At 46.8% G+C, this 27,047-nt stretch overlaps 1 protein-coding gene across 1 annotated transcript; it reads left to right on the top strand.

Moving 5' to 3' along the window:
• Positions 1–78: 78 nt before the first annotated feature.
• Positions 79–27,047, top strand: CCDC17 (coiled-coil domain containing 17). The gene is made up of 15 exons (XM_073544454.1): positions 79–191; positions 6,430–6,644; positions 7,167–7,301; positions 7,486–7,548; positions 8,086–8,215; positions 8,482–8,635; positions 9,992–10,111; positions 11,082–11,218; positions 11,463–11,582; positions 19,120–19,346; positions 20,052–20,137; positions 20,305–20,520; positions 21,005–21,227; positions 22,651–22,761; positions 25,662–27,047. The coding sequence occupies exons 2-15, from the start codon at positions 6,435–6,437 to the stop codon at positions 25,821–25,823; spliced, it is 2,094 nt and encodes a 697-aa protein (XP_073400555.1). The 5' UTR covers positions 79–191; positions 6,430–6,434; the 3' UTR covers positions 25,824–27,047.

Here is a 27,047-nt window from a genome sequence, read left to right as displayed (position 1 = left end):
CAGCCAGACAAGTCCCCCCTACCTCCCGAGCACTGATGGTACGGCCGAACTACTTCACGCCCCAATCAGTGCTCAGTGTAAGAACCAGACTCCGCCCCTGTCCCGCCGTCTCCATGGAGACCGGCGCCGCTTCCAGCAAACTTCACCTTAACTGCAGCCCGAGTGCGGGCAACCGAGTGACCCCGGGTGAGGTAACGGAGACCCTTACAAGAAACGGTGATCAGTATTGGGGTGTGGGGACCCTGTAATAGTGACACTGGCCGGTATTGGGGTGTGGGGACCCTGTAATAGTGACACTGGCCGGTATTGGGGTGTGATGACCCTGTAATAGTGACACTGGCCGGTATTGGGGTGTGGTGACCCTGTAATAGTGACACTGGCCGGTATTGGGGTGTGGTGACCCTGTAATAGTGACACTGGCCGGTATTGGGGTGTGATGACCCTGTAATAGTGACACTGGCCGGTATTGGGGTGTGATGACCCTGTAATAGTGACACTGGCCGGTATTGGGGTGTGATGACCCTGTAATAGTGACACTGGCCGGTATTGGGGTGTGGTGACCCTGTAATAGTGACACTGGCCGGTATTGGGGTGTGATGACCCTGTAATAGTGACACTGGCCGGTATTGGGGTGTGATGACCCTGTAATAGTGACACTGGCCGGTATTGGGGTGTGATGACCCTGTAATAGTGACACTGGCCGGTATTGGGGTGTGATGACCCTGTAATAGTGACACTGGCCGGTATTGGGGTGTGATGACCCTGTAATAGTGACACTGGCCGGTATTGGGGTGTGATGACCCTGTAATAGTGACACTGGCCGGTATTGGGGTGTGATGACCCTGTAATAGTGACACTGGCCGGTATTGGGGTGTGGTGACCCTGTAATAGTGACACTGGCCGGTATTGGGGTGTGATGACCCTGTAATAGTGACACTGGCCGGTATTGGGGTGTGATGACCCTGTAATAGTGACACTGGCCGGTATTGGGGTGTGATGACCCTGTAATAGTGACACTGGCCGGTATTGGGGTGTGATGACCCTGTAATAGTGACACTGGCCGGTATTGGGGTGTGGTGACCCTGTAATAGTGACACTGGCCGGTATTGGGGTGTGATGACCCTGTAATAGTGACACTGGCCGGTATTGGGGTGTGATGACCCTGTAATAGTGACACTGGCCGGTATTGGGGTGTGATGACCCTGTAATAGTGACACTGGCCGGTATTGGGGTGTGATGACCCTGTAATAGTGACACTGGCCGGTATTGGGGTGTGGTGACCCTGTAATAGTGACACTGGCCGGTATTGGGGTGTGATGACCCTGTAATAGTGACACTGGCCGGTATTGGGGTGTGATGACCCTGTAATAGTGACACTGGCCGGTATTGGGGTGTGATGACCCTGTAATAGTGACACTGGCCGGTATTGGGGTGTGATGACCCTGTAATAGTGACACTGGCCGGTATTGGGGTGTGGTGACCCTGTAATAGTGACACTGGCCGGTATTGGGGTGTGATGACCCTGTAATAGTGACACTGGCCGGTATTGGGGTGTGATGACCCTGTAATAGTGACACTGGCCGGTATTGGGGTGTGATGACCCTGTAATAGTGACACTGGCCGGTATTGGGGTGTGATGACCCTGTAATAGTGACACTGGCCGGTATTGGGGTGTGATGACCCTGTAATAGTGACACTGGCCGGTATTGGGGTGTGATGACCCTGTAATAGTGACACTGGCCGGTATTGGGGTGTGATGACCCTGTAATAGTGACACTGGCCGGTATTGGGGTGTGATGACCCTGTAATAGTGACACTGGCCGGTATTGGGGTGTGATGACCCTGTAATAGTGACACTGGCCGGTATTGGGGTGTGGTGACCCTGTAATAGTGACACTGGCCGGTATTGGGGTGTGGGGACCCTGTAATAGTGACACTGGCCGGTATTGGGGTGTGGTGACCCTGTAATAGTGACACTGGCCGGTATTGGGGTGTGATGACCCTGTAATAGTGACACTGGCCGGTATTGGGGTGTGGTGACCCTGTAATAGTGACACTGGCCGGTATTGGGGTGTGATGACCCTGTAATAGTGACACTGGCCGGTATTAGGGTGTGGTGACTCTATAATAGTGACACTGGCCGGTATTGGGGTGTGATGACCCTGTAATAGTGGTACTGTCCGGTATTGGGGTGTGGTGACCCTGTAATAGTGACACTGGCCGGTATTGGGGTGTGGTGACCCTGTAATAGTGACACTGGCCGGTATTGGGGTGTGATGACCCTGTAATAGTGACACTGGCCGGTATTGGGGTGTGGTGACCCTGTAATAGTGACACTGGCCGGTATTGGGGTGTGATGACCCTGTAATAGTGACACTGGCCGGTATTGGGGTGTGGTGACCCTGTAATAGTGACACTGGCCGGTATTGGGGTGTGATGACCCTGTAATAGTGACACTGGCCGGTATTAGGGTGTGGTGACTCTGTAATAGTGACACTGGCCGGTATTGGGGTGTGATGACCCTGTAATAGTGGTACTGTCCGGTATTGGGGTGTGGTGACCCTGTAATAGTGACACTGGCCGGTATTGGGGTGTGGTGACTCTGTAATAGTGACACTGGCCGGTATTGGGGTGTGATGACCCTGTAATAGTGACACTGGCCGGTATTGGGGTGTGATGACCCTGTAATAGTGACACTGGCCGGTATTGGGGTGTAGGGACCCTGTAATAGTGACACTGGCCGGTATTGGGGTGTGATGACCCTGTAATAGTGACACTGGCCGGTATTGGGGTGTGGGGACCCTGTAATAGTGACGCTGGCCGGTATTGGGGTGTGATGACCCTGTAATAGTGACACTGGCCGGTATTGGGGTGTGGTGACCCTGTAATAGTGACACTGGCCGGTATTGGGGTGTGGTGACCCTGTAATAGTGACACTGGCCGGTATTGGGGTGTGATGACCCTGTAATAGTGACACTGGCCGGTATTGGGGTGTGGTGACTCTGTAATAGTGACACTGGCCGGTATTGGGGTGTGGGGACCCTGTAATAGTGACACTGGCCGGTATTGGGGTGTGATGACCCTGTAATAGTGACACTGGCCGGTATTGGGGTGTGATGAACCTGTAATAGTGACACTGGCCGGTATTGTGGTGTGATGACCCTGTAATAGTGACACTGGCCGGTATTGGGGTGTGATGACCCTGTAATAGTGACACTGGCCGGTATTGGGGTGTGATGACCCTGTAATAGTGACACTGGCCGGTATTGGGGTGTGATGACCCTGTAATAGTGACACTGGCCGGTATTGGGGTGTGGTGACTCTGTAATAGTGACACTGGCCGGTATTGGGGTGTGGGGACCCTGTAATAGTGACACTGGCCGGTATTGGGGTGTGATGACCCTGTAATAATAACACTGGCCGGTATTAGGGTGTGATGACCCTGTAATAGTGACACTGGCCGGTATTGGGGTGTGGTGACTCTGTAATAGTGACACTGGCCGGCATTGGGGTGTGGTGACTCTGTAATAGTGACACTGGCCGGTATTGGGGTGTGATGACCCTGTAATAGTGACACTGGCCGGTATTAGGGTGTGATGACCCTGTAATAGTGACACTGGCCGGTATTGGCGTGTGGTGACCCTGTAATAGTGACACTGGCCGGTATTGGGGTGTGATGACCCTGTAATAGTGACACTGGCCAGTATTGGGGTGTGGTGACCCTGTAATAGTGACACTGGCCGGTATTGGGGTGTGGGGACCCTGTAATAGTGACACTGACCGGTATTGGGGTGTGGTGACTCTGTAATAGTGACACTGGCCGGTATTGGGGTGTGGTGACCCTGTAATAGTGACACTGGCCGGTATTGGGGTGTGGTGACCCTGTAATAGTGACACTGGCCGGTATTGGGGTGTGGGGACCCTGTAATAGTGACACTGGCCAGTATTGGGGTGTGATGACCCTGTAATAGTGACACTGGCCGGTATTAGGGTGTGATGACCCTGTAATAGTGACACTGGCCGGTATTAGGGTGTGATGACCCTGTAATAGTGACACTGGCCGGTATTGGGGTGTGGTTACTCTGTAATAGTGACACTGACCGGTATTGGGGTGTGGTGACCCTGTAATAGTGACACTGGCCGGTATTAGAGTGTGATGACCCTGTAATAGTGACACTGGCCGGTATTGGGGTGTGGTGACTCTGTAATAGTGACACTGGCCGGTATTAGGGTGTGATGACCCTGTAATAGTGACACTGGCCGGTATTGGGGTGTGGTGACCCTGTAATAGTGACACTGGCCGGTATTAGGGTGTGATGACCCTGTAATAGTGACACTGGCCGGTATTGGGGTGTGGTGACTCTGTAATAGTGACACTGGCCGGTATTGGGGTGTGGTGACCCTGTAATATTGACACTGGCCGGTATTGGGGTGTGATGACCCTGTAATAGTGACACTGGCCGGTATTGGGGTGTGATGACCCTGTAATAGTGACACTGGCCGGTATTAGGGTGTGATGACCCTGTAATAGTGACACTGGCCGGTATTAGGGTGTGATGACCCTGTAATAGTGACACTGGCCGGTATTGGGGTGTGGTGACCCTGTAATAGTGACACTGACCGGTATTGGGGTGTGGTGACTCTGTAATAGTGACACTGGCCGGTATTGGGGTGTGGGGACCCTGTAATAGTGACACTGGCCGGTATTGGGGTGTGATGACCCTGTAATAGTGACACTGGCCGGTATTAGGGTGTGATGACCCTGTAATAGTGACACTGGCCGGTATTAGGGTGTGATGACCCTGTAATAGTGACACTGGCCGGTATTGGGATGTGGTGACTCTGTAATAGTGACACTGGCCGGTATTGGCGTGTGGTGACCCTGTAATAGTGACACTGGCCGGTATTGGGGTGTGGTGACTCTGTAATAGTGACACTGGCCGGTATTGGGGTGTGGGGACCCTGTAATAGTGACACTGGCCGGTATTGGGGTGTGGTGACTCTGTAATAGTGACACTGACCGATATTGGGGTGTGGGGACCCTGTAATAGTGACACTGACCGGTATTGGGGTGTGGTGAGCCTGTAATAGTGACACTGGCCGGTATTGGGGTGTGGTGAGCCTGTAATAGTGACACTGGCCGGTATTGGGGTGTGGTGACCCTGTAATAGTGACACTGGCCGATATTGGGGTGTGGTGACCCTGTAATAGTGACACTGGCCGATATTGGGGTGTGGTGACTCTGTAATAGTGACACTGACCGATATTGAGGTGTGGGGACCCTGTAATAGTAACACTGACCGGTATTGGGGTGTGGTGAGCCTGTAATAGTGACACTGGCCGGTATTGGGGTGTGGTGACTCTGTAATAGTGACACTGGCCGATATTGGGGTGTGGTGACTCTGTAATAGTGACACTGACCTTTATTGGGGTGTGGTGAGCCTGTAATAGTGACACTGGCCGGTATTGGGGTGTGGTGAGCCTGTAATAGTGACACTGACCGGTATTGGGGTGTGGTGACCCTGTAATATTGACACTGGCCGGTATTGGGGTGTGGGTGACCCTGTAATAGTGACACTGACCGGTTTTGGGGTGTGGTGACCCTGTAATAGTGACACTGGCTGATATTGGGGTGTGGTGACCCTGTAATAGTGACACTGACCGGTTTTGGGGTGTGGTGACCCTGTAATAGTGACACTGGCTGATATTGGGGTGTGGTGACCCTGTAATAGTGACACTGACCGGTATTGGGGTGTGGTGAGCCTGTAATAGTGACACTGGCCGGTATTGGGGTGTGGTGGCTCTGTAATAGTGACACTGGCCGATATTGGGGTGTGGTGACTCTGTAATAGTGACACTGACCGGTATTGGGGTGTAGTGAGCCTGCAATAGTGACACTGGCCGGTATTGGGGTGTGGTGAGCCTGTAATAGTGACACTGACCGGTATTGGGGTGTGGTGACCCTGTAATAGTGACACTGGCCGGTATTGGGGTGTGGGTGACCCTGTAATAGTGACACTGGCTGATATTGGGGTGTGGTGACCCTGTAATAGTGACACTGACCGGTTTTGGGGTGTGGTGACCCTGTAATAGTGACACTGGCTGGTATTGGGGTGTGGGTGACCCTGTAATAGTGGTACTGTCCGGTATTGGGGTGTGGTGACCCTGTAGAGAGATGACTCGCTTTGGATGGCAGTGGCTGCCTCAGGCCTCTGTATGAGATGTGATTGACGGCAGATGTAAAACCGCAGTCTGGGTCGCTGATGTCAGTGATCGATGACCACGGGGGATAGTGACCCTGGTGGAATCTGCAGATCTTTGCGTCTTTCTTCCTAAGTTTGGGGCAGTGTTGCAGCCTCCAGCGCCTCTCCATCCACCATGCGTCACACTGAACCCCCCTGATCGGCTGCCTCCTCTCCCGTCCTGCAGGCACAATGTCGGACCTGGGCAGTCACCGCTGCCACAACTGTAATATGGCTTTTCGCTCCATCTCGCTCCTGGAGAAACACAGAGAGAAATTCTGCATTGGAAGCCAAATTGGAGACCCCACGGTCCTGAGCTCCCGATACGCCAGCATTGGGGCGCACCCCCGATTAGCTGCTGCCAGGGAGTGCCCACCCATGGCAGAGACCCCTGATTTCCAGGTGAGCAGGGGCCATATGTGCACTTTTACCTTCAGCAGACCGGCAGCTTAGTTTGTTTTTATGGAATTTTGCGATGGCTGAAGACCCTCAGATTGGAGACCTCGGTGATGTCAGTATTTCCTGGATGAGAATCTGATGTCTTGAGGGGATCGTAGCTCGGCTTCTGTATTAGTTGTCACTCAGCTTTCCCAGCAGCGATCATTGCTTTATTTTCACAGCTTTAAGCCTCATTCACACTTTTATATGTCACAGTCCAACAGTGGGCCGTGATTCATAGACCTGTCGTGGGTCAGCTATATATGTGCCTGTGAGGCTGTCAAGTTGGGGTCTGTAGACCCATGGCCGTTCTGTGAATCAAGTCCATACTTGGGCCGTGACACGCAGTGTGAATGGGGCTTTACTCAATGGTTTATATTTAGAGGAGGGCGCTTCCTATTAGGGCCTATAGCTGTGAATGGGGCTCGTGTCTCTTCCCGTTGTCCCGACTCTATGACTGTAACGAGCCCGTCTTATGTGCCATAGACACGAGACAGCATCGCCCGACTGAGGGCAAAAGAGATCCTGCTGAACGAGCGGGAGCAGCGTCTGATGGGCGATTATGGGGCGCAGCCGGGGAACCTCACCGACAGCAGAGCATTAATGAGCCTGACGGAGGAGGTAGGTGACATGTGCCATTATCCCCGGTGATAATTAGGGCCACATCTGTACAGAGTATATCCGTATACTGTGGTTATAGCTGTGCACAGCACCACATTGTAGGGTCTATGTGAGGTCTCTGGTCATAGACCTGATGCTCCACAGATGCAGTCATTATAATGTCTTTCTTTTTCTTCTTTCCTAGTTTCACAAGTTGAGGAAATCCTTGGAGGTTTCTGTCCCGACTCTACGGTCCGTTCAGCTACAGGTAATGAAGGAGGAATGTCCATACCTATAGGGGCTTATTCATGGTCTCCTGCAAACTAACTGATCAGCAAAGGACCCACAATCAGCTGTCAGGAGCAGGACCCCTTAGCGAGTCCCATTATACTTATTGGAAATGATTGGGCTTCCCTGTAAAGCACCGATGCAAGAAACAAGACATGAATCAATGGGATGTGCCCCTGTTATGTCCCTATGTGCTGGGGTTGGGTCTATACAGGGATGTCCGAGGTGTATAGGCCTTTTAAAGATTGACTTTTCCACTTGTCAGGGTTTTCTGAGACTATAATAGTAGTGGACCTGTCTACCGGGCGCCGCCACTACAAAATCTATGGCACAATGTCTGGTAAACAAGGAAAGGGTGCAGCCATTTGTATCAGCTGATCGGCAGTGGCAGTAGTCGGACCCCCCCACCCATCAGATATTGGTGGTCCGTCGGGAGAATAAGCTATGAATATTACAGAAGGCTAATTAAAAAATATAGAACTGAACCCTGATATGTGACATCATTTACTCATCACAGGCTGAGCATGGACTTTCCTCCCACTGGGATCGAGAGTACCGAGAGCGCATCCTGGAAATGACCGAGGCCCATGACCGACACCTCGCTGACATCCAGGCACGCAACCAGGCACTGGAGATGCAGAGAGAAGGTTGGTCCTGGCCTCCTATCTACAGCACAGGCATTTAGGCTGCACATGGAGCATCTGTCCTGGGGAAGGAGAGATGGGTTTCATTGACTTACAAAGTGAGCTTTTCAAAATCCTAAAAGGAGGATCCCAGTTCAGGAACAGTCACCCCAAACCCTAAGAACAGATATTAATGACAATAGCAGTATATGACCTCATGTCTTGTGGCAGATCCTTACGGTTATCTGGATTTTAATATCATTGAATCGGACTTTTGTTTCCGTTTGCAGAAATCCGCCAGCGCCTTTCCGATGTAGCCAGCAGCAGCAGCTCGACCAACCATATCGAACAGATGCTGCTAGAATTAAAGGCTCAAGAGGAGAAAAACCAACTGGCCCTCGATGCTCTCAGGGACCAGGTGGTGCTCATCCAATCCGAGAGCAGGTACAAGGTTGTTACTCACAACCCCTTTAAAGGGACTCTGTCATCACGGAATGAATGTTCGAGTCGTGTACAAGCTGTCGGTGCACCCTTAGTGTGGCCAAACATTTAGTTGCAACTTTCCACCTTCTTGTTTTTTCTCTCTATCCACCCTTCTCTGGCTCTGTGATATCACAGCTATCAATTCATTGAAGACATAGGGACGAGATATTTGTAAGCCAAAACCCAGGAGTGGGTGAAAAATGCACAAGTGGTGACGTGTTTCTATTACACTTTTCCTCTGTTTATTCCACTCCTGATTTTGTCTTAGGGTGTGTGCACACGCTGCAGATTCTGCTGCATTGTACAGTACCTTTATTTCCTATGGAAAAAAAAATGCTGTGCACATGCTGCGGATTTCCTGCGGGTTACAATCCGCAGCATGTCAATTCTTTGTGCGGTTTCCGCTGCGGTTTCCCACCCTATCATTATGAGGTGTGAAACCGCAGGGCAAAACCGCAGGCTAATCAGCAGGACTTTTGTCCTGCGGATTTTCCAAGAAAATCCACACAACCTAAAAACTACGTGTGCACTTACCCTTACAAATACTGATGTAAAATACTGATCAAATACGAATTTGTGAAAATGGGCTAATGTGTATGAGGATGCCGGGCAACTGATTGTCAGACTGATGGTCGGGGTAGATGTCAGTCGGGCATGTCTGATTTCAGGCTGCTGATCGCTTTGTTCTCCCGGAAAAAAACCGCAGCCAGATATGTGCATCAGCCACGTTTTTATAAAGAACTAAGGAGCACTTGGGCGATCTACAGCTCCTGTGTATGGGAGAGATGGCCGATCGTTAACACATCTTGTCATTGATTGACCACTGATTGCTATTACCTAATGATAGGTCGTCCTGTGTGAACAGGCAACTAAATGACCAGCAAACATGTTTGCAGTCAATAGTTGTTTAATGCAGCACATTACGCAGTGTATCTGGGCCTTCGGACCATTATACATTTGTCAGTCAGAACTCCAGACTGATGTATTTTACGTGCACTGATCCATTGTGGCAAACTAATAATGCTGGTGAGCTGGACTCGATCTGGCTGATGATATGGATCAGTCTGGGGATCAGGAGGCCAATCGTGTAATGGCTCCAGGGAGCACCGGGATATCACTAGTTCCTGATGTTTGCCTATCTCGCCATAACTGCAGATTCAACGCACTATTTAGGGGGATTCAGTAGTTAGACCCCCAGGAATTAACCCATCACGGTAAAGTTGGACTTTTTTTTGGTACAAGTACGCAGGTCGGCTATAGGTTGTATTTAATTGATGTTTATTAGGGTGCAGTGATAACAGATAATTTTATTTTTAGGGCTAAAATAGAAAAAGTGAACAAAGAGCGTCCATCCAGCACATCTGTGAAAAAGGAGAAAGCTCCGCTCACCATCATTCCTTTCCCCGTCCGTGGCAGCACCCTCTCCTCTGAAATCAGGTGATTTCCACCATACAATTCACAGCACATAATGGAGGAGTAGTCCAGAGCCATAGACAATGGTGACCAGATAACATTCATCATCAGATTCACAACTGCTCCCATCCATCAGACACAGAGGGCACATTACAATAAAATCCCTTAAATGTGGCATCTGATAAGTCACAAATTATATTGGCCTACAATTCAGCACATCAGCATGGTTTTTAATATCCTTATTGTATTTAATGGCAGTAATCATGTTACAATGTGTCCATATAGTAATAATCCCTGCTTTTGCTTTTCTCTTGTTCTCCTTCCGCACTCTTCTTGCCCTCTTTCTGCACTCCTGTGATCTTCCTGCACTCTTCCTGCGTTCCTCCTGCGCTCTTCCTGCACCCCTTCTGCACTCCTCCTGCGTTCCTCCTGCACGCTTCCTGCACTCCTCCTGTGCTCTTCCTGCACCCCTGTGCTCTTCCTGCGCTCTTACTGCACCCCTTCTGCACTCCTGCGTTCCTCCTGCGCTCTTCATATGCTATTCCTGTACTCCTCCTGTGCTCTTCCTGCACTCCTTCTGTGCGCCTCCTTCGCTCTTCCGGCGCTTTTCGTGCATTCTTTCTGCACTCTTTCTGCATTCTTTCTGCACTGCTTTTGCACTCCTCCTGCTCTCTTCTTGCGTTCTTCCTGTGCTATTCCTGCACTCCTCCTGCGCTCTTCCTATGCTACTCCTGCACTCTGCCTGTTCTCTCCCTGCTCTCTTCCTGCACTCTTCCTGCGCTCTCCCTGCGCTCCTCCTGCGCTCTTCCTATGCTACTCCTGCACTCTGCCTGCTCTCTTCCTGCTCTCTTCCTGCACTCTCCCTGCGCTCTCCCTGCACTCCTCCTGCGCTCTTCCTATGCTACTCCTGCACTCTGCCTGCTCTCTCCCTGCTCTCTTCCTGCGCTCCTCCTGCGCTCTTCCTGCACTTCTCCTGTACTCCTACTGTACTTAGCGCTCTCCAGCTCGCCTATGTCCAGAGCGGAGGGAATGACGCTGTTGTCCTGGCACAGATGAGGGACCTGCAGGCCGAGGCTTTAACATTTGAAGAGATTTCCCACAAACAGGATCGTAAAGAGAAAAAGAAAAAACGTGAGTCTGTGTGTGATGAACTAATACAGGGGGGTTCAGGGGGAAGAAACTGAAATCTGAGAATATATTTCAATTCATTTTCTTGGGAGTTGGGTAAGAGGAATTGGGGCATTGGTGGCGCTGTCCACAACCACAGCCAGACCTTAATATACACATCATGTCTCTATCCATCTTGCCCCCTCTGTGGGTCTGTTCCTTCAGGAATATTATTACTATTCTTATACAAACTTTGGCATATTTACAGGGAATGATGGAGCTCCCCGGACACTGGATGTGGAACTCATGGCAGTTGAGCTTGAAAATCAGCGTCTTGAGGAAGAAATTTTCAATTTAAAGCTGCATCGGAGCCGGAAAAAAATAAACGGTACGATGAATGCACTCGTATTTAGTTTATTGTAATCTTTTAAAATTTAGTATGGTAAAAGCCTTTTCATACAGCAGCATCTCATCCATCGCAGTCCCATGTAGGGTTCTTAGTGATCCTTGGTGGTCTTATAGCAGCCCCTGAAGTACCTGGTGCTGATGACTGAATGGGGGTCCAACACGCTGCACATCCCACCGGACACCTGTTAGCAGCTCGGGCAGCAGTCAGATGTAACAACTGATGGGTGAGGGTGCTGGATGTCGGACCCCTACTGACTTGATATGGATGATTTACCCTGAGCATAGGTCATCAATATTGATGATGTGGAATACCGTTTTAGCAGGGGCTTTATCCTGATGATCTGGGGCTGCCACGGAGCCGTTATGAAGCTTGTAATACCTTCCACTTGTGTGTCTGTGGAGGTTGTGTCTATATCATTGTATGCAGAAGCCTGAAAAGGGGAAGCAGCTTGTGACTGAATGAAGAAACCTCACGTAAAAGCCAAGAATACCTACTAAAATAATGGTAAACTGCACAGGCAGAGACCCCTGAGCCAGTGTCCCTGTACCCTTCATCGCACTGCACTGCATAGCATTGCAGGAGGGGAGGTCGCTATACTGGACCCACTATTATTTGGTTCCCTGGTACGGTCTGTTATTCTGCAGTCCCATGTAACAATGCTGCAGGGGAGGTCACTATACTAGACCCAGTATTATCTGGTAACCTTGTACGGTCTGTTATTCTGCAGTCCTGTGTAACATTTCTGGAGAGGAGGTTAGTGTGGGCCCAGTTCCCCAGTTACAGTCTGTTATTCTGCAGTCCTATGTAACATTTCTGGCGAAGAGGACAGTGTGGGCCCCAGTACCCTGGTACTGTCATATATTCTGCAGTCCTATGTAACATTGCTGAAGCAGAGGTCAGTGTGGGCCTGGTTCCCTGCTTATGGTCTGTTATTCTGCAGTCCTATGTAACATTACTGAGGGGAGATCAGTGTTGGCCCGATTCCCCGCTTACGGTGTGTTATTCTGCAGTCCTATGTAACATTGCTGAAGGTGAGATCAGTGTGGGTCCGCTTCCCCGCTTACAGTCTGTCATTCTGGAGTCCTATGTAACTTTTCTGGAGGGGAGGTCAGTGTGGGCCTGATTCCCTGGTACGGTCTGTTATTCTGCAGTCCTTATTAACATTGCTGGAGGTGAGATAATTGTGGGCCCGGTTCTTCAGTTATGGTCTGTTATTTTGCAGTCCTATGTTACATTGCTGGAAGGGAGGTCAATGTGGGCCCGGTTCCCAAGTTAGTCTGTTATTCAGCAGTCCTATTTAACATTTCTGGAGGGGAAGTCATTGTGGGCCAGGTTCCCTGGTACTGTCTGTTATTCTGCAGTCCTATGTAATGTTGCTGGAGGTGAGGTCAGTGTGGGCCCAGTTCCCTGCTTACGATGTGTTATTCTGCAGTCCTATGTAACATTGCTGGAAGTGAGGTCAGTGTGGGCCCAGTTCCCTACTTATGGTCTGTTATTCTGCAGTCCTATGTAACATTGCTGGAGGTGAGGTCAGTGTGGGCCCAGTTCCCTACTTATGGTCTGCTATTGTGCAGTCCTAAGTAAATTGCTGAAGGGGAGGTCAGTGTGGGCCCAGTTCCCTGCTTACGATCTGTTATTCTGCAGTCCTATGTAGCATAGAATAGACATGATATTCAGCCCACGGTCTGTGGCGAGGATGTGTAGTAAATCTGTCCCTATCTTATTGCAGGCCTTCATCCTTCGCCTTCTTATTAACGGACAGCAGAAAATCCCCCCTCGGACTGAACCCCCCAGAATAAAGAGGAGCAAAAAAAAAAAGCATTATGCAAAGCGTAGATGTTCCGTCTCAGGGGCAGGTTATTCCAGTCTGGCCAGCACCGCTCTATTTGAGTGCGCATCTGTACTACTATCCAGGGGCAGATTATACTGTAGCAGTAACCGCAAGTTATATATAGTCTGGATTTATTAAAAAAAAATAAATCTGCAGCTTTCCGATGGACTTTGTGCTTTCCGGACCATTTTCATGGTTTGTTCGCTGTCCTGGAATGGAGACCCTCTGTTACAAAGGAAGATTTTTGCTTAAAACGACTGTAAGCACGTGGATGAGCGCACGTTCCCACGTCTGATGTAAGGACAGAAGGATCGCTGCTCCGTCTGCTCTCTCTACACAGGCAGATTTGTTTTCAGTCTCAGAACTTTTACAAGAAGGTTTTCATTCACTGAAATACAGCAGAGATCATGAAAATTATGAAGAATGGAAGCACAAATGTAGCATTAAGTCACCTGAGCTTTTGTTTGCTTGTTTTACTCCATTCTCATTATTATCAGTGACATCAATCGTGTGCAATAAAGTTTTTTTTAAAAATGTTTCACTCTGCAGCCGATCAGTGTTATTACTGTACAGAATCCAGGGCATGACATCTGAGACCTTGCACAAATATCAATCCGAATAGTGAGTGCAGCTCTGGAGTATAATACAGGATGTAACTCAGGATCAGTAATGTATGCACACAGTGACTACACCAGCAGAGTAGTGAGTGCAGCTCTGGGGTATAATACAGGATGTAACTCAGGATCAGTAATGTATGTACACAGTGACTGCACCAGCAGAATAGTGAGTGCAGCTCTGGAGTATAATACAGGATGTAGCTCAGGATCAGTACAGGATCAGTAATGTATGTACACAGTGACTGCACCAGCAGAATAGTGAGTGCAGCTCTGGAGTATAATAAAGAATGTAACTCAGGATCAGTAATGTATGTACACAGTGACTGCACCAGCAGAATAGTGAGTGCAGCTCTGGAGTATAACACAGGATGTAACTCAGGATCAGTAATGTATTTACACAGTGACTGCACCAGCAGAATAGTGAGAGCAGCTCTCGGGTATAATACAGGATGTAAATCAGGATCAGTAATGTAATGTATGTACACAGTGACTGCACCAGCAGAATAGTGAGTGCAGCTCTCGGGTATAATACAGGATGAGGATGTAAATCAGGATCAGTAATGTAATGTATGTACACAGTGACTGCACCAGCAGAATAGTGAGTGCAGCTCTGGATTATAATACAGGAGGTAACTCGGGATCAGTAATGTAATCTATGTACACAGTGACTGCACCAGCAGAATAGTGAGTGCAGCTCTGGAGTATAATACAGGAGGTAACTCAGGATCAGTAATGTAATGTATGTACACAGTGACTGCACCAGCAGAATAGTGAGTGCAGCTCTGGAGTATAATACAGGATGTAACTCAGGATCAGTAATGTATGCACACAGTGACTACACCAGCAGAGTAGTGAGTGCAGCTCTGGGGTATAATACAGGATGTAACTCAGGATCAGTAATGTAATGTATGTACACAGTGACTGCACCAGCAGAATAGTGAGTGCAGCTCTGGAGTATTATTATTATTATTTATTGTTATAGCGCCATTTATTCCATGGCGCTTTACATGTAAGGAGGGGTATACATAAAAACAAGTACAATAATGTTAAACAATACAAGTCATAACTGGTACAGGAGGAGAGAGGACCCTGCCCGCAAAGGCTCACAATCTACAAGTATAATACATGATGTAGCTCAGGATCAGTACAGGATCTGTAATGTAATGTATGTATACAGTAATTGCACCAGCAGAATAATGAGTGCTGCTCTGGAGTACAATGCAGAATGTAACTCAGGATCAGTAATGTATGTACACAGTGAGTGCAGAATAGTGAGTGCAGCTGTGGAGTAACTGACTGAGCAGACTGGTCACAGGGGCGGGTCTCCAATGGTTTCTCCAGTATTATAGTGGCGATGTCAGCAGACACTACAATGAGCTTATCAATATCCTCGACAAATCTTGAGTCCTTGTAAGGGCAGGAGTCATGGTGCATATAGGTCAATTGTATATTCTGTAGGGCATACTAGGTCTAATGCTCCTGACCCTGCTCAATCCAGATCTGATGAGGATACGCTCCATGGTTTATGGGATGATGTTCACTTTATTTTTCCTATGTAGAACATTCAATCATTACCGTCCCGGCTGCAGCAGCATTCCCGTGTGCCTCCTTCCTCTCCTCTGTACGCATCGCACTGTGTTCCAGCAACGCACCTACTACAAGCATTCACAAATTCCCCTGCTCTTAAAGGGGCAGTGTGTGCACATGGCAAAATGCATCCAGCTGACAGCTGGGAGGCACTTTGCTAAAGTATTCACCTGCAAGGAGTCTCTCAGTCAATAGCTGGGAGGCATCTTGTATATAAGGCACTTTCCCCAATTGGGAGGTGCCTGAGCAACACCTATAGTTTTGTGTTAGCTGTGTTGGTGTGTGCAACTGTAAGATGCCAGGTCCACGTGTCTGGACTGTTAGAATTGTTCCAGTATCCTGTGTTCCCATAGTCTATTATTGAGATTTCCCATCCTTTACTGTCCCTGTAGTTGTGTCTAGGTTACACGTTATCCTGAAAACTGGGTCCGTGGTATCTGTACCCTGTGGCGCACCAGTGGTACCAGAACTGTTTCCCAAGTGGCCATCCTGTCTACACATCCAGAGAAAAAAGTGTCTGGCGTCACTGAGAGGAACGCACATTCAGTCTCCAAAGAACCCACTTGGAAGTATAGCAGCATGTGAGAGAAAAAACAGTGTCCATTCCAGGATGTTGAGTTTCAAAATTAGTGTTTATTCCGCCATGAGATGAACAACGTTTCGCCCATTAGGTCTTTAGTAAGTGTAAGTGAACAAACACATGGCAGGTCTTATATAGTGTTATATAGTAGGGTCTACAACAAAGCACCAATCACCGTACTGACCAACCCCGATAAAAATATATCAAATACAAATACAGTTCAATAAAAGGGATACAGTCCAACATAGTGAGTTATATAGAGAACTTAATATATTATAGAATAAGCAAAAAAAATATTCCCCAAAAGTTACCACTCCAGTCTTTATGATGATCATCCAATCCAGGGGCGGCATCATCGATGTCGTAGTTACAAAGATCCAATCCATGCACAGCAGGTCATGAATATATAAATGACCCCCTCCGTTTATCCAATCAGAGGGTTCTCATCAAAGCGCCCCAAAATACAAGCTTAAGGGCATAACCAATGCGTGCTCATAACCCACGTATTGCCACCAGGCATCCATGTTGGTATGAAAACTGGCGTCCGAACCCCACTAGCGTACCTTCTATCCAGTGTGCAAGGGTGCTCCCCATCCAATCACATGAGCCAGCCAATGCGTCATCAGGGAGAGGTCATATGACCGCAATCCAAATGACGCTCGGCTCAGGTTTCTGTTAGCAGTGCAGGGGTTAAACTTAGAGTCTCTGAAGCCATCCTGCTTGGATGATCTCAGCTGTTGATGAGTATTGGCCACTCATATCATCTACAGTCATATGTTAAAGTTTGGGCACCCCTTTTAATGTTAACCTTTTTTCTTTATAACAATTTTGGTTTTTGCAACAGCTATTTCAGTTTCATATATCTAATATCTGATGGACTCAGTTATATTTCTGGATTCAAATGAGGTTTATTGTACTAACAGAAAATGTGCAATCTGCATTTAAACAAAATTTGACCGGTGCAAAAGTATGGGCACCTCAACATGAAAGTGACATTAATATTTCGTAGATCCTCCTATTGCAAAAATAATAGCCTCTAGTCGCATCCTGTAGCTATTAATGAGTTCCTGGATCCTGTATGAAGGTATTTGTGACCATTCCTGTTTACAAAACAATTCCAGTTCAGTTAAGTTTGATGGTCGCCGAGCATGGACAGCCCGCTTCAAATCATCCCACAGATGTTCAATGATATTCAGGTCTGGGGACTGGGATGGCCATTCCAGAACATTGTAATTGTTCCTCTGCATGAATGCCTGAGTAGATTTGGAGCGGTGTTTTGGATCATTGTCTTGCTGAAATATCCATCCCCTGCGTAACTTCAACTTCGTCACTGATTCTTGCACATTATTGTCAAGAATCTGCTGATACTGAGTTGAATCCATGCGACCCTCAACTTTAACAAGATTCCCGGTGCCGGCATTGGCCACACAGCCCCAAAGCATGATGGAACCTTCACCAAATTTTACTATGGGTAGCAAGTGTTTTTCTTGGAATGCTGTGTTTTTTAGCCTCCATGCATAACGCCTTTTTGTATGACCAAACAACTCAATCTTTGTTTCATCAGTCTACAGGACCTTCTTCCAAAATGTAACTGGCTTGTCCAAATGTGCTTTTGCAGACCTCAGGCGACTCTGTTTGTGGCGTGCTTGCAGAAACGGCTTCTTTCGCATCACTCTCCCATACAGCTTCTCCTTGTGCAAAGTGCGCTGTATTGTTGACCGATGCACAGTGACACCATCTGCAGCAAGATGATGCTGCAGGTCTTTGGAGGTGGTCTGTGGATTGTCCTTGACTCTTCTCACCATTCTTCTTCTCTACCTTTCTGATATTTTTCTTGGCCTGCCACTTCTGGGCTTAACAAGAACTGTACCTGTGTTCTTCCATTTCCTTACTATGTTCCTTACAGTGGAAACTGACAGGTTAAATCTCTGAGACAACTTTTTGTATCCTTCCCCTGAAAAGCTATGTTGAATAATCTTTGTTTTCAGATCATTTGAGAGTTGTTTTGAGGAGCCCATGATGCCACTCTTCATAGGAGAATCAAATAGGAGAACTACTTGCAAGTGGCCACCTTAAATACTTTTTCTCATGATTTGATACACCTGGCTATGAAGTTCAAAGCTCAATGAGGTTACAAAACAAATTTAGTGCTTCAGGAAGTCAGTAAAAAGTAGTTAGGAGTGTTCAAATCAAGAAAATGATAAGGGTGCCCATACTTTTGCACCGGTCAAATTTTGTTTAAATGCAGATTGCACATTTTCTGTTAGTACAATAAACATCATTTGAATCCAGAAATATAACTGAGTCCATCAGTTATTAGATATATGAAACTGAAATAGCTGTTGCAAAAACTAAAATTGTTATAAAGAAAAAAGGTTAACATTAATAGGGGTGCCCAAACTTTAACATATGACTGTATATATAGTGTCCTTTGTCAATCTGGATTGCCAGTGTTAGCCTTGTACTGCTTGGTGTGTTGTGGACAAGTCGATTGTTGGTAAAGGCGTTTGGAGTATTGTTCTCTGACAGTTGCTTGGAATTTTTGCCTGTTTACAAATCCTCTTACTCTCCTATTTGGTTTACATTCCATTTCTTCCTGGTGTTCCCCTCCATTGTCTGTCAGTGTATGTTTGTTTGGTATTTCATTTATCCCTTTACGTCCTCCCTTGTTTGTCTGGTTTGTCTATTACTCTACACTTTTCTGGGTGGAGTAGGGGATCAGATATAGGGCTGATTCAGGAGTTTAGCAAGGTGGCCCCGGCGTCTTCACCACCAAAAGTAATCTGGGGAGCAGTGATCGCCAGGGCAACCCTAGTGTTAGGGATAGGGAAGGAGCCCCGGGTAATCTGACAAGACAGTCAAGACAGTTCTGTCCTTACACTTGGGCATTTTTATTTACAGGGGATTCAGAGATTGCTGAGCTGCAGCGTGAACACCTTCAACAAATGTCTCAGCTCCAAGCAGACATTGAGATGCTCAAAAGGGACGTAACTAGAATGCCTCCTCGGGGAGGCCATGGACCCCCACCCTTCCAACCTCCACCCTTGGCTCCTCCGCTCCCACCTCCTGTTCACCCATCCGGACAGCCTCTAGGTAGACCACAGCCTACCATTGCAATGGGGGGTTTGGTAAGTTGCCTAAAATTGTATTACATGTAATAATAACTGTGGGTTGTAGATGGTTTTGAGGTGCCTTTCATATCAACTAATAAGAAAAATCACCGTTGAATGTTATTGGAATGAATCCTTCATATTTCCTGAAAATATTCAATCTTAGCTGCTGCAGAACCTCATTTTGAAGAGGTTGATGCATGATATGCAATTAGTGAATTACAGGAAATTGCCATTTCAAAAAGAGATTCTGCAGCAGCAGAGGTATGAGTTATAAGGAATATCATTATCTTACACCTAAGTTTTCAGTCTCATCATTTGGCCACAGATCTGCTCTTTACTCTCCAGTAGGGGGCACATTATCCCATTTTGAATTCTCTTCCCACAACCTTCTGTACATTTATGATGGTGGAGGGTAGAAGTTTACCCACAGTATTATAAATTTTCTTCTGGATAAGCCTGTGCCCATCGGCAGTGGGTGCTGCCATATATTAGCTAACAGATCCCAAGCATTTGACCATTTACATGTTGGTAGCTATGTGGTTCCCTCTATAAACCCATAGGTGCCTCCACCATGCGATTGCAGGATGTTGAAAAGTTCCCCCGGACTTCTGATAATAGTCTCTTAAGGTCACAAACCTGGTGCCTTTTTGTTTATATGTAATATCAAGTTGTCCTCAAGGAGGCGCTATTGTATGACCAAAATCTTTTTTGTTCTTTCAGGAATCTATGCGACCCCCAAGCCCCTCTACAAACAGACATATACTGGAGCCTCTGGACGCACTGGGACCAGCGCCCTATGACCCGGTGTAAGGACCTCATTGTACCTGTCTTTCTTTCTATATGTTACTATTTGGGAACAAGATGGATCATCCAAATCTGAATTTCCTCTATTTTCTGTCTCAGTCCAATGAATGATGGTGATTGTAGCACTTATTGATTTGACTGCAGTTTTGCGTTCTCTTTACACCGTCAGGGCCGGCTTCGTCATCTTCTACGACTTCATACTGGGGCTAGAGCCAACTTTTCAGAAGGTGCGGCTGATGAGCGGGCTGTACAGTAACGGGCACAGAATGGGGCAACCTTCTACCCTTCCGGACGCCCTCTGTGAGGTGTGGAACGCTTCACAACACCTGGCGAATAATCCCAGGGGAAACATCGCAATGTTACGGGCCAAGCAGCAAATTCCAAGGTACTGCACCATCAACCAGTACAACCCAGTCTTTACCGGGGTTCTTCTGTCATCAGGATGCCCACCGCAATGAGCTTCCTGAGACCTCTATATTGGCAGCAAGATGTCTTCTGTTACACAAATACCTACATGGACCCGGTTTTTGTAGACGGTAATGATGACATCATTGCCACAAAGTAGAATTAGTCATTTACACTATATAGCTTTTACTTCAAATCATTACCATTCAGGATCGCTGCTTGAGGCCGGTGGGAAGAAATATGCAATGGAAGTGATATATTTGTCCCATAGAGAATTCAATGTATCATTGGTAGCCAACCCTCAGCTGTGATATATAAGGTCCGAATTCTCTGGATGTAAAGATGCAGGAAACAGAAGGCCTAAAAAGGATGAGGAAGCACCATACGAAGGGTACGAGAAAGCTGCTGAGCTTTGTATAAAACTTTACATGACATCTATGATTTTTTTTTTTACTTTTATTTAGGGTTCGGCCTTCTTCCTCAATCTCTCTCATCATGGAGTTTCAAGTTGCCGGAGGATTTAACACTTACGGTCAAGAGGTTCAGCACATGTCGCCTTCTGGTTGGACAAAACTGGACTTGTTTGATCAGCATAACCAAGCCCTGAGCGGCCGGTGGAAGCTGCCAGTTAGGGCCCTGCCTCTCCGTCCAGGCCTGAGCACAGGACAACTCAACACAGTCCCTCAGGTAATACCAGGCATGCACTGGATAGAAGAGGGGTGCACTGAATAAAAGAGTGCATGGGATATAAGAGGGGTGCACTGGGTATAAAAAAGATGGACTGGGTATAAGTCTGGTGCACTGGATATAAGAGTACACGGGATAAAAGAAGGGTGCATTAGATATAATAAGGGCGGACTGTATATAAGAAGGGTGCACTGGATATAAGAGGGGTGCACTGGGTGTAAGGAAAGTGAACTGAATATAAGAAGGGTGCTTTGGATATAGAAAGGGTGGACTGGGGATAAGAAGGGCGCACGGGATATTATAAAAGATGTGCACTGGGTATAAGAAGGGGCATTAGAAATAAGGGGACATTGAATATAAGACGGTGCTCTGGATTTAAGAAGATTGCACTGGATATAAGCAGGGTGAATTTGATATAAGAAGGGGGCACTTGGTGTAAGAGGGATGCACTGGGTATAAGAAAGGGCATTGTATGTAAGAAGGGGACATTGTATATAAGAAGGGGGCATTAGATATAAGACTGCTCTGGATATAAGGGTGGTGCACTGGGTATAAGTGGGGTGCATTAGGAATACGTGGGTTGCACTGGGTATAAGTGGGGTTCACTGGGTATAAGTGGGGTGCATTAGGAATACGTGGGGTTCACTGGGTATAAGTGGGGTGCATTAGGAATATGTGGGGTGCACTGGGTATAAGTGGGGGGCATTAGGAATATGTGGGGTGCACTGGGTATAAGTGGGGTGCATTAGGAATACGTGGGGTGCATTGGGTATACGTGGGGTGCATTGGGTATACGTGGGGTGCATTATGTATACGTGGGGTGCATTAGGAATACGTGGGGTGCACTGGGTATAAGTGGGGTGCATTATGTATACGTGGGGTGCACTGGGTATAAGTGGGGTGCATTAGGAATACGTGGGGTGCATTAGGAATACGTGGGGTGCACTGGGTATAAGTGGGGTGCATTATGTATACGTGGGGTGCACTGGGTATAAGTGGGGTGCATTATGTATAAGTGGGGTGCATTATGTATATGTGGGGTGCACTGGGTATAAGTGGGGTGCATTATGTATATGTGGGGTGCACTGGGTATAAGTGGGGTGCATTAGGAATATGTGGGGTGCACTGGGTATAAGTGGGGTGCATTAGGAATACGTGGGGTGCACTGGGTATAAGTGGGGTGCATTAGGAATACGTGGGGTGCACTGGGTATAAGTGGGGTGCATTAGGAATACGTGGGGTGCACTGGGTATAAGTGGGGTGCATTAGGAATACGTGGGGTGCACTGGGTATAAGTGGGGTGCATTAGGTATACGTGGGGTGCACTGGGTATCAGAGTTGTTCACTGAATGTGAGAAGAATGCCATGGACTCCAGTTTGGGCCAGACATATTGGGTGGTGACACTTCTCGTAATCTCTGCAGGTGGGAACAGCTGAACTTTATCTCCGTGTCATCAATGCCAGAGATGCCGACCTCCAATCCATGGCAGAGATGGACCCCAGGAATTCCCTGCTCTATAGTTATCCTCCACTGGTGAGTATCCGTCAGTACTGGACACCTCGGAGCAGTAGAGATATAGAGGACAGTTCTCACCTCATTGCATGGAGCTCAGTTAAACAACAACAGCTTTTTGTTTCAGGAGGCCCCTTATGGTAAACTTTTTGCGGTGGGTTGAGGGGTCTAATATCTATACACCAACACATTCCACATATCTCACACAGGAATGCCCTGAATTAATGTTTAATGTAATGAAGTCCTTGTTATCGTCTGTTCCCGTGTCCAGTTATCATCTGTTTTAATGGATCCAGGGTTTTAAAAAAACTGAATCTGTTATAAACAGAGCAAAAAAACAGATGGAGGATGGAACAAAAGTTTCTGTTTTTCAATGGATCAGTGTTTGTAGAAAAAAAAAAAGGCCCCCACTGTTTCTATTTTGCATCTATTTTTGTTCAGTTTTTCAGGAATCTTTTATGTACTAGATGGGTCTCCGAACACCTAATGTTCTGGGCATGAAAAGTAGTGAAAAGAAAAGTCGTTAACGAATGACTATCCGTTATGATCGCTTTCCCAAAGACTTCAATGTTTAATAATAAAAAAAAACACAGATCAGTTGCTATTCATTTTTATGTCGGGATCAAAAAGTTGTGCAGAGTACTTTTTTTGGATCCAGCAGCTGGAAAGTAGAAGACAGAAGACATTTTAGGATCCTCCCGTTTCCATATTCAAATGAATGGATCCTGGAATGTTACATTTCCTTTTTTAAGATCTTAAAACGGATCCAAAAAATGAAATAACTGCAGGACATGTGAACAGAGCCGTTTACTTAGGCATCCAGGGCCCTCCATAGCGAGAGCAACTCTTGGGGCTTTCTCACATTAGCGTATAAATCGGATGAGTGCGATGTGAGAAAACATCACATTGCACCCTGACCAATGTTAGTAAATGAGCAGGTGCTCAGCTACGAGTTTTTCCTCAGCTTGGATCGAACTGAGAAAAAAATGGCAGCATGCTGCAATAGTCTGCGAGCATCGGACCGCACTCACCAATGCAAGTCAATAGGGGCAAGAAAAAAAAATATCATGGCACACTGACTATGCTTGTGCTGTCCAAGTTTTACACACCTATCTCAAGGGAAACCCAATATTTTACCATTCAAGTACAGTAAATTCACAGCCAGAACCGTCAGAATAGAATAGATATAAATATATCAGTGATATACTGTATATATACGGTAATCAGTGCTGTAGTTTACTGTACATGTATTAAGCTAATAAACAAATAAATGCAAAATATGGTGTGGGGTTCCCCTTATTTTTAGTAACCAGCTGAGTGAAAGCAGACGGCTGAGAGCTGGTGTTATTATTCCAGGAAGGGCCTGATAACCATGGCACTTCCCAGCTTATTAATATCAGCTCACAGCTGTATGCATAGCCTTTACTGGTTATTTAAAAGGAGGGATCCAATAAAAAAAATGACGTGGGGGCCTCCCTATTTTTCATAACCTACAAAGGCTAAGCAGACAGCTGCTGGCTGATATTAATAGGATGGGAAGGTGCCATGTATATTGGCTCCTTCTCAGACTGCTAATACCAGCCCTCAGCCACCCCAGAAATGGTGCATCCAATTCTGGCACTTACCCTCAGCTCTTCCCAATTGTCCTGGTGTGTTGGTAATCGGGGTAATGGTTTTGGGGTTGATGTCAGCCTTGTAACGTCTGCTGACATCAAGCTGAGTGGTTAGTAAAGGAGAGGCGTCTGTCAAACACCCCCTTTACTAACTCCATAGTTAAAGAAATAACCACACACAGAAAAGTCCTTTAATTGTAAAAGGCACTCCCTGTCAACTACCCCTTTACCCATTTAATACCATTAAAAAAATTAAATAATCCACATGGTCATCCATAAAATGGAAGTCCCACGACGATCCCCAACTCTGCTACATCCAGAAGCTGTGATGAGCGGTGACATCAGTAACGTGACTACTCACCACAGCCTCCAGAACACACTAAGGGTAGCTTGTGAATCCGGCTGCTGTGCCGAGCGGTTACATCAGTAAGATTATCGCAATTCACTGCCGATGAACTGCAGTAACCTTACTGACGTCAATTTTCACGCTACAAGTGGTGACGTCAGTAAGGTTACCACAGTTCATCGGCTGTGACGTGCAATAACCTTAATGATGTCACCAATCGTCACAGCAGCCGTATTCACATGCTACTCTCAGTGTTTTCCGGCGGCCGTGGTAAGCGGTCATGTTACTAATCTCACTGGTCATAACAGCCTCCGGATGTAGCAGAGTTGGTAATCTTTGTGGGACGTTCCATATTATGGAATTACGGCTGACCATGTGGTTTATTTAATTTATTTATGGTATTAAATAGGTTAAAGAGGGTTATTGTCAGGGAGTGCCTTTTACAATTAAAAGACTTTTTTGTGTGTGTTTATTTCTTTTGACTACAGGGTTAGTAATGGGGCTGTCTGACAGACGCCTCTCCTTTACTAACCCCTGGGCTTGATGTCATCAGATGTTAAACAAATGACATCAACCCCAAAACCATTACCCAGATTGCCAATGCACCAGGGCAGTCGGGATGAGCCGAGGCTAAGCACCACAATTGGCAAATCTAATGGATGCTCCATTTCTGGGGTGGTGTTATTAGTCTGTGACGGAGCCAATATCCATGGCCCCTTCCTAGCCTATTAATATCAGCCAAAACAGCTGTCTGCTTAGCCTTTGCTGGTTATTAAAAGTATGGAGGACCCCACGTCATTTTTTGGGGGTCCAGCCTTTTTATTTCACTTTATATATCTATAATTAATCTGTGTAGGAAAATAACACTGTCTTGAGGTGAACCTTTAAATATACTATGATTACTTAAATGTAATATTAACTGAAAAGTTAGCTTATTCTTCACCTACATCTTCTGTACACAGATACCCGGTCCTGCATCAGCCCCCATAGATAATCCCGCACCACAGCCGGCTCATCAGCAGCCCCCCAGCTCTTTTCATCTGGCTCTTTCCCCGTACACTGACTATGTTGATCCACCGCCGGTCCAGGAGCTTCCAATTCAGCCGAAACCCAGTCAGAGGTGAGACGGTGCTGCCCAGCCTATGGTCTGCAGATTACATTCATCTGATGCCCCAAAACTGGAATAATGGACGTAAATCATCAAATAGCAATTTGATGCTGAATTTAGGAGAACATGGTCATTCTCTGTAGATGAAGGTTCACAACAGACTGTTATATTGATGTGAACTGGTAATGAGATATCTCAGAACATCGGCCATCTCTGAACAACTAACCATGATGTGTAAGCCTCCCTACTACAGGAATCTCAAAGGTGTTTGGAAAAAGTGAAGAAAATGCCCGAATTATCCAATACCCCTCTAAGGTATTTATGGTGATAGATTGTAGGTTTCCACAATGAATCAGTCCATAGTACAATGCCCTAATGGATGATCCTACAGGAATGGAACACAGGACGGAAACTAATGGAGAATTAAGGGTATTTTCGGCCAAGTTCCTGTACCCCGTAGTCCCTCTCCAAGGTGGATACCCTATGTGAGGGTTTCCAAAGCCTTTTTAACATTGAGGATCCCATAGAACAAAATATTACAAAAATAATTCAAAATATGGAACTACTTCAGATCCAAAACCAGATTCCTAAATTTATCCTGACAATTAATGTAGACACCAGACCAGACCCTAAATTAGTTCAAGCCCCAGATCAGTCCCCTAAATAAATCTTTTTTACAGTCTGGGCTACAAAATTAATTCAGACCCCAAAATTAATTCAGACCTCAGACTCACCATACCCACAAAGGTAGAAGCTTCAGGCCTCGCTGGTGTCTACTGGTCTAAATTTCGTTCTCTGGCGTCTTTTTGTGTGCAGCTACTCTAACAGGGGTTTCAGAAAACCCCTTTTCCTGGGCTGCAGTTTATTGAAAAAAAAGATTAAAAAAGGCAAAACAAAAAAATAAAACCTGTGGTTTATTCACCGTCCTGAGCAGCGCATGTGTGGGAAGTGTTTTGAGTGATCGGTGGGGGTCTCAAGACCCAGACCCTCCCCAAACTGCAGGGTATGTCAAGCCCGGGCACATATTAGAGAAGAAATAAGATTCTAGCTGCTCTTTAAATCAAGACCCCACAATGAATCAGTTCCCAGATGTGTAGTTATGGCAGAAAACTAAAGTAGCTGCATTAGTAAATGTACCCTTAGTGTAAATATTCACACCCTTCTGTCTCATTAATGATTCATTGTGTCATTGCTGTAATTGTTGTTTCAATAAAAACTATTGAAAATTTCCGTCACCAGA

This window comes from Dendrobates tinctorius, unplaced genomic scaffold (assembly GCF_039654945.1).
Source record: "Dendrobates tinctorius isolate UK_male_01 unplaced genomic scaffold, ASM3965494v1 ptg000138l, whole genome shotgun sequence".
In the NCBI taxonomy this organism is placed as follows: Eukaryota; Metazoa; Chordata; class Amphibia; order Anura; family Dendrobatidae; genus Dendrobates; species Dendrobates tinctorius.
Note: the sequence above shows the minus strand (reverse complement) of the source record. Positions and strands in the feature narration are given on the sequence as shown.

Bases quoted from the DNA above. Each gene is read 5' to 3' on its own strand.
- CCDC17 (XM_073544454.1), top strand. From the start codon at position 6,435: ATGTCGGACCTGGGCAGTCACCGCTGCCACAACTGTAATATGGCTTTT. The intron at 7,549-8,085 runs GTAATGAAGGAG...TACTCATCACAG, and splicing joins TACGGTCCGTTCAGCTACAG to GCTGAGCATGGACTTTCCTC. The intron at 10,112-11,081 runs GTGATTTCCACC...TACTGTACTTAG, and splicing joins ACCCTCTCCTCTGAAATCAG to CGCTCTCCAGCTCGCCTATG.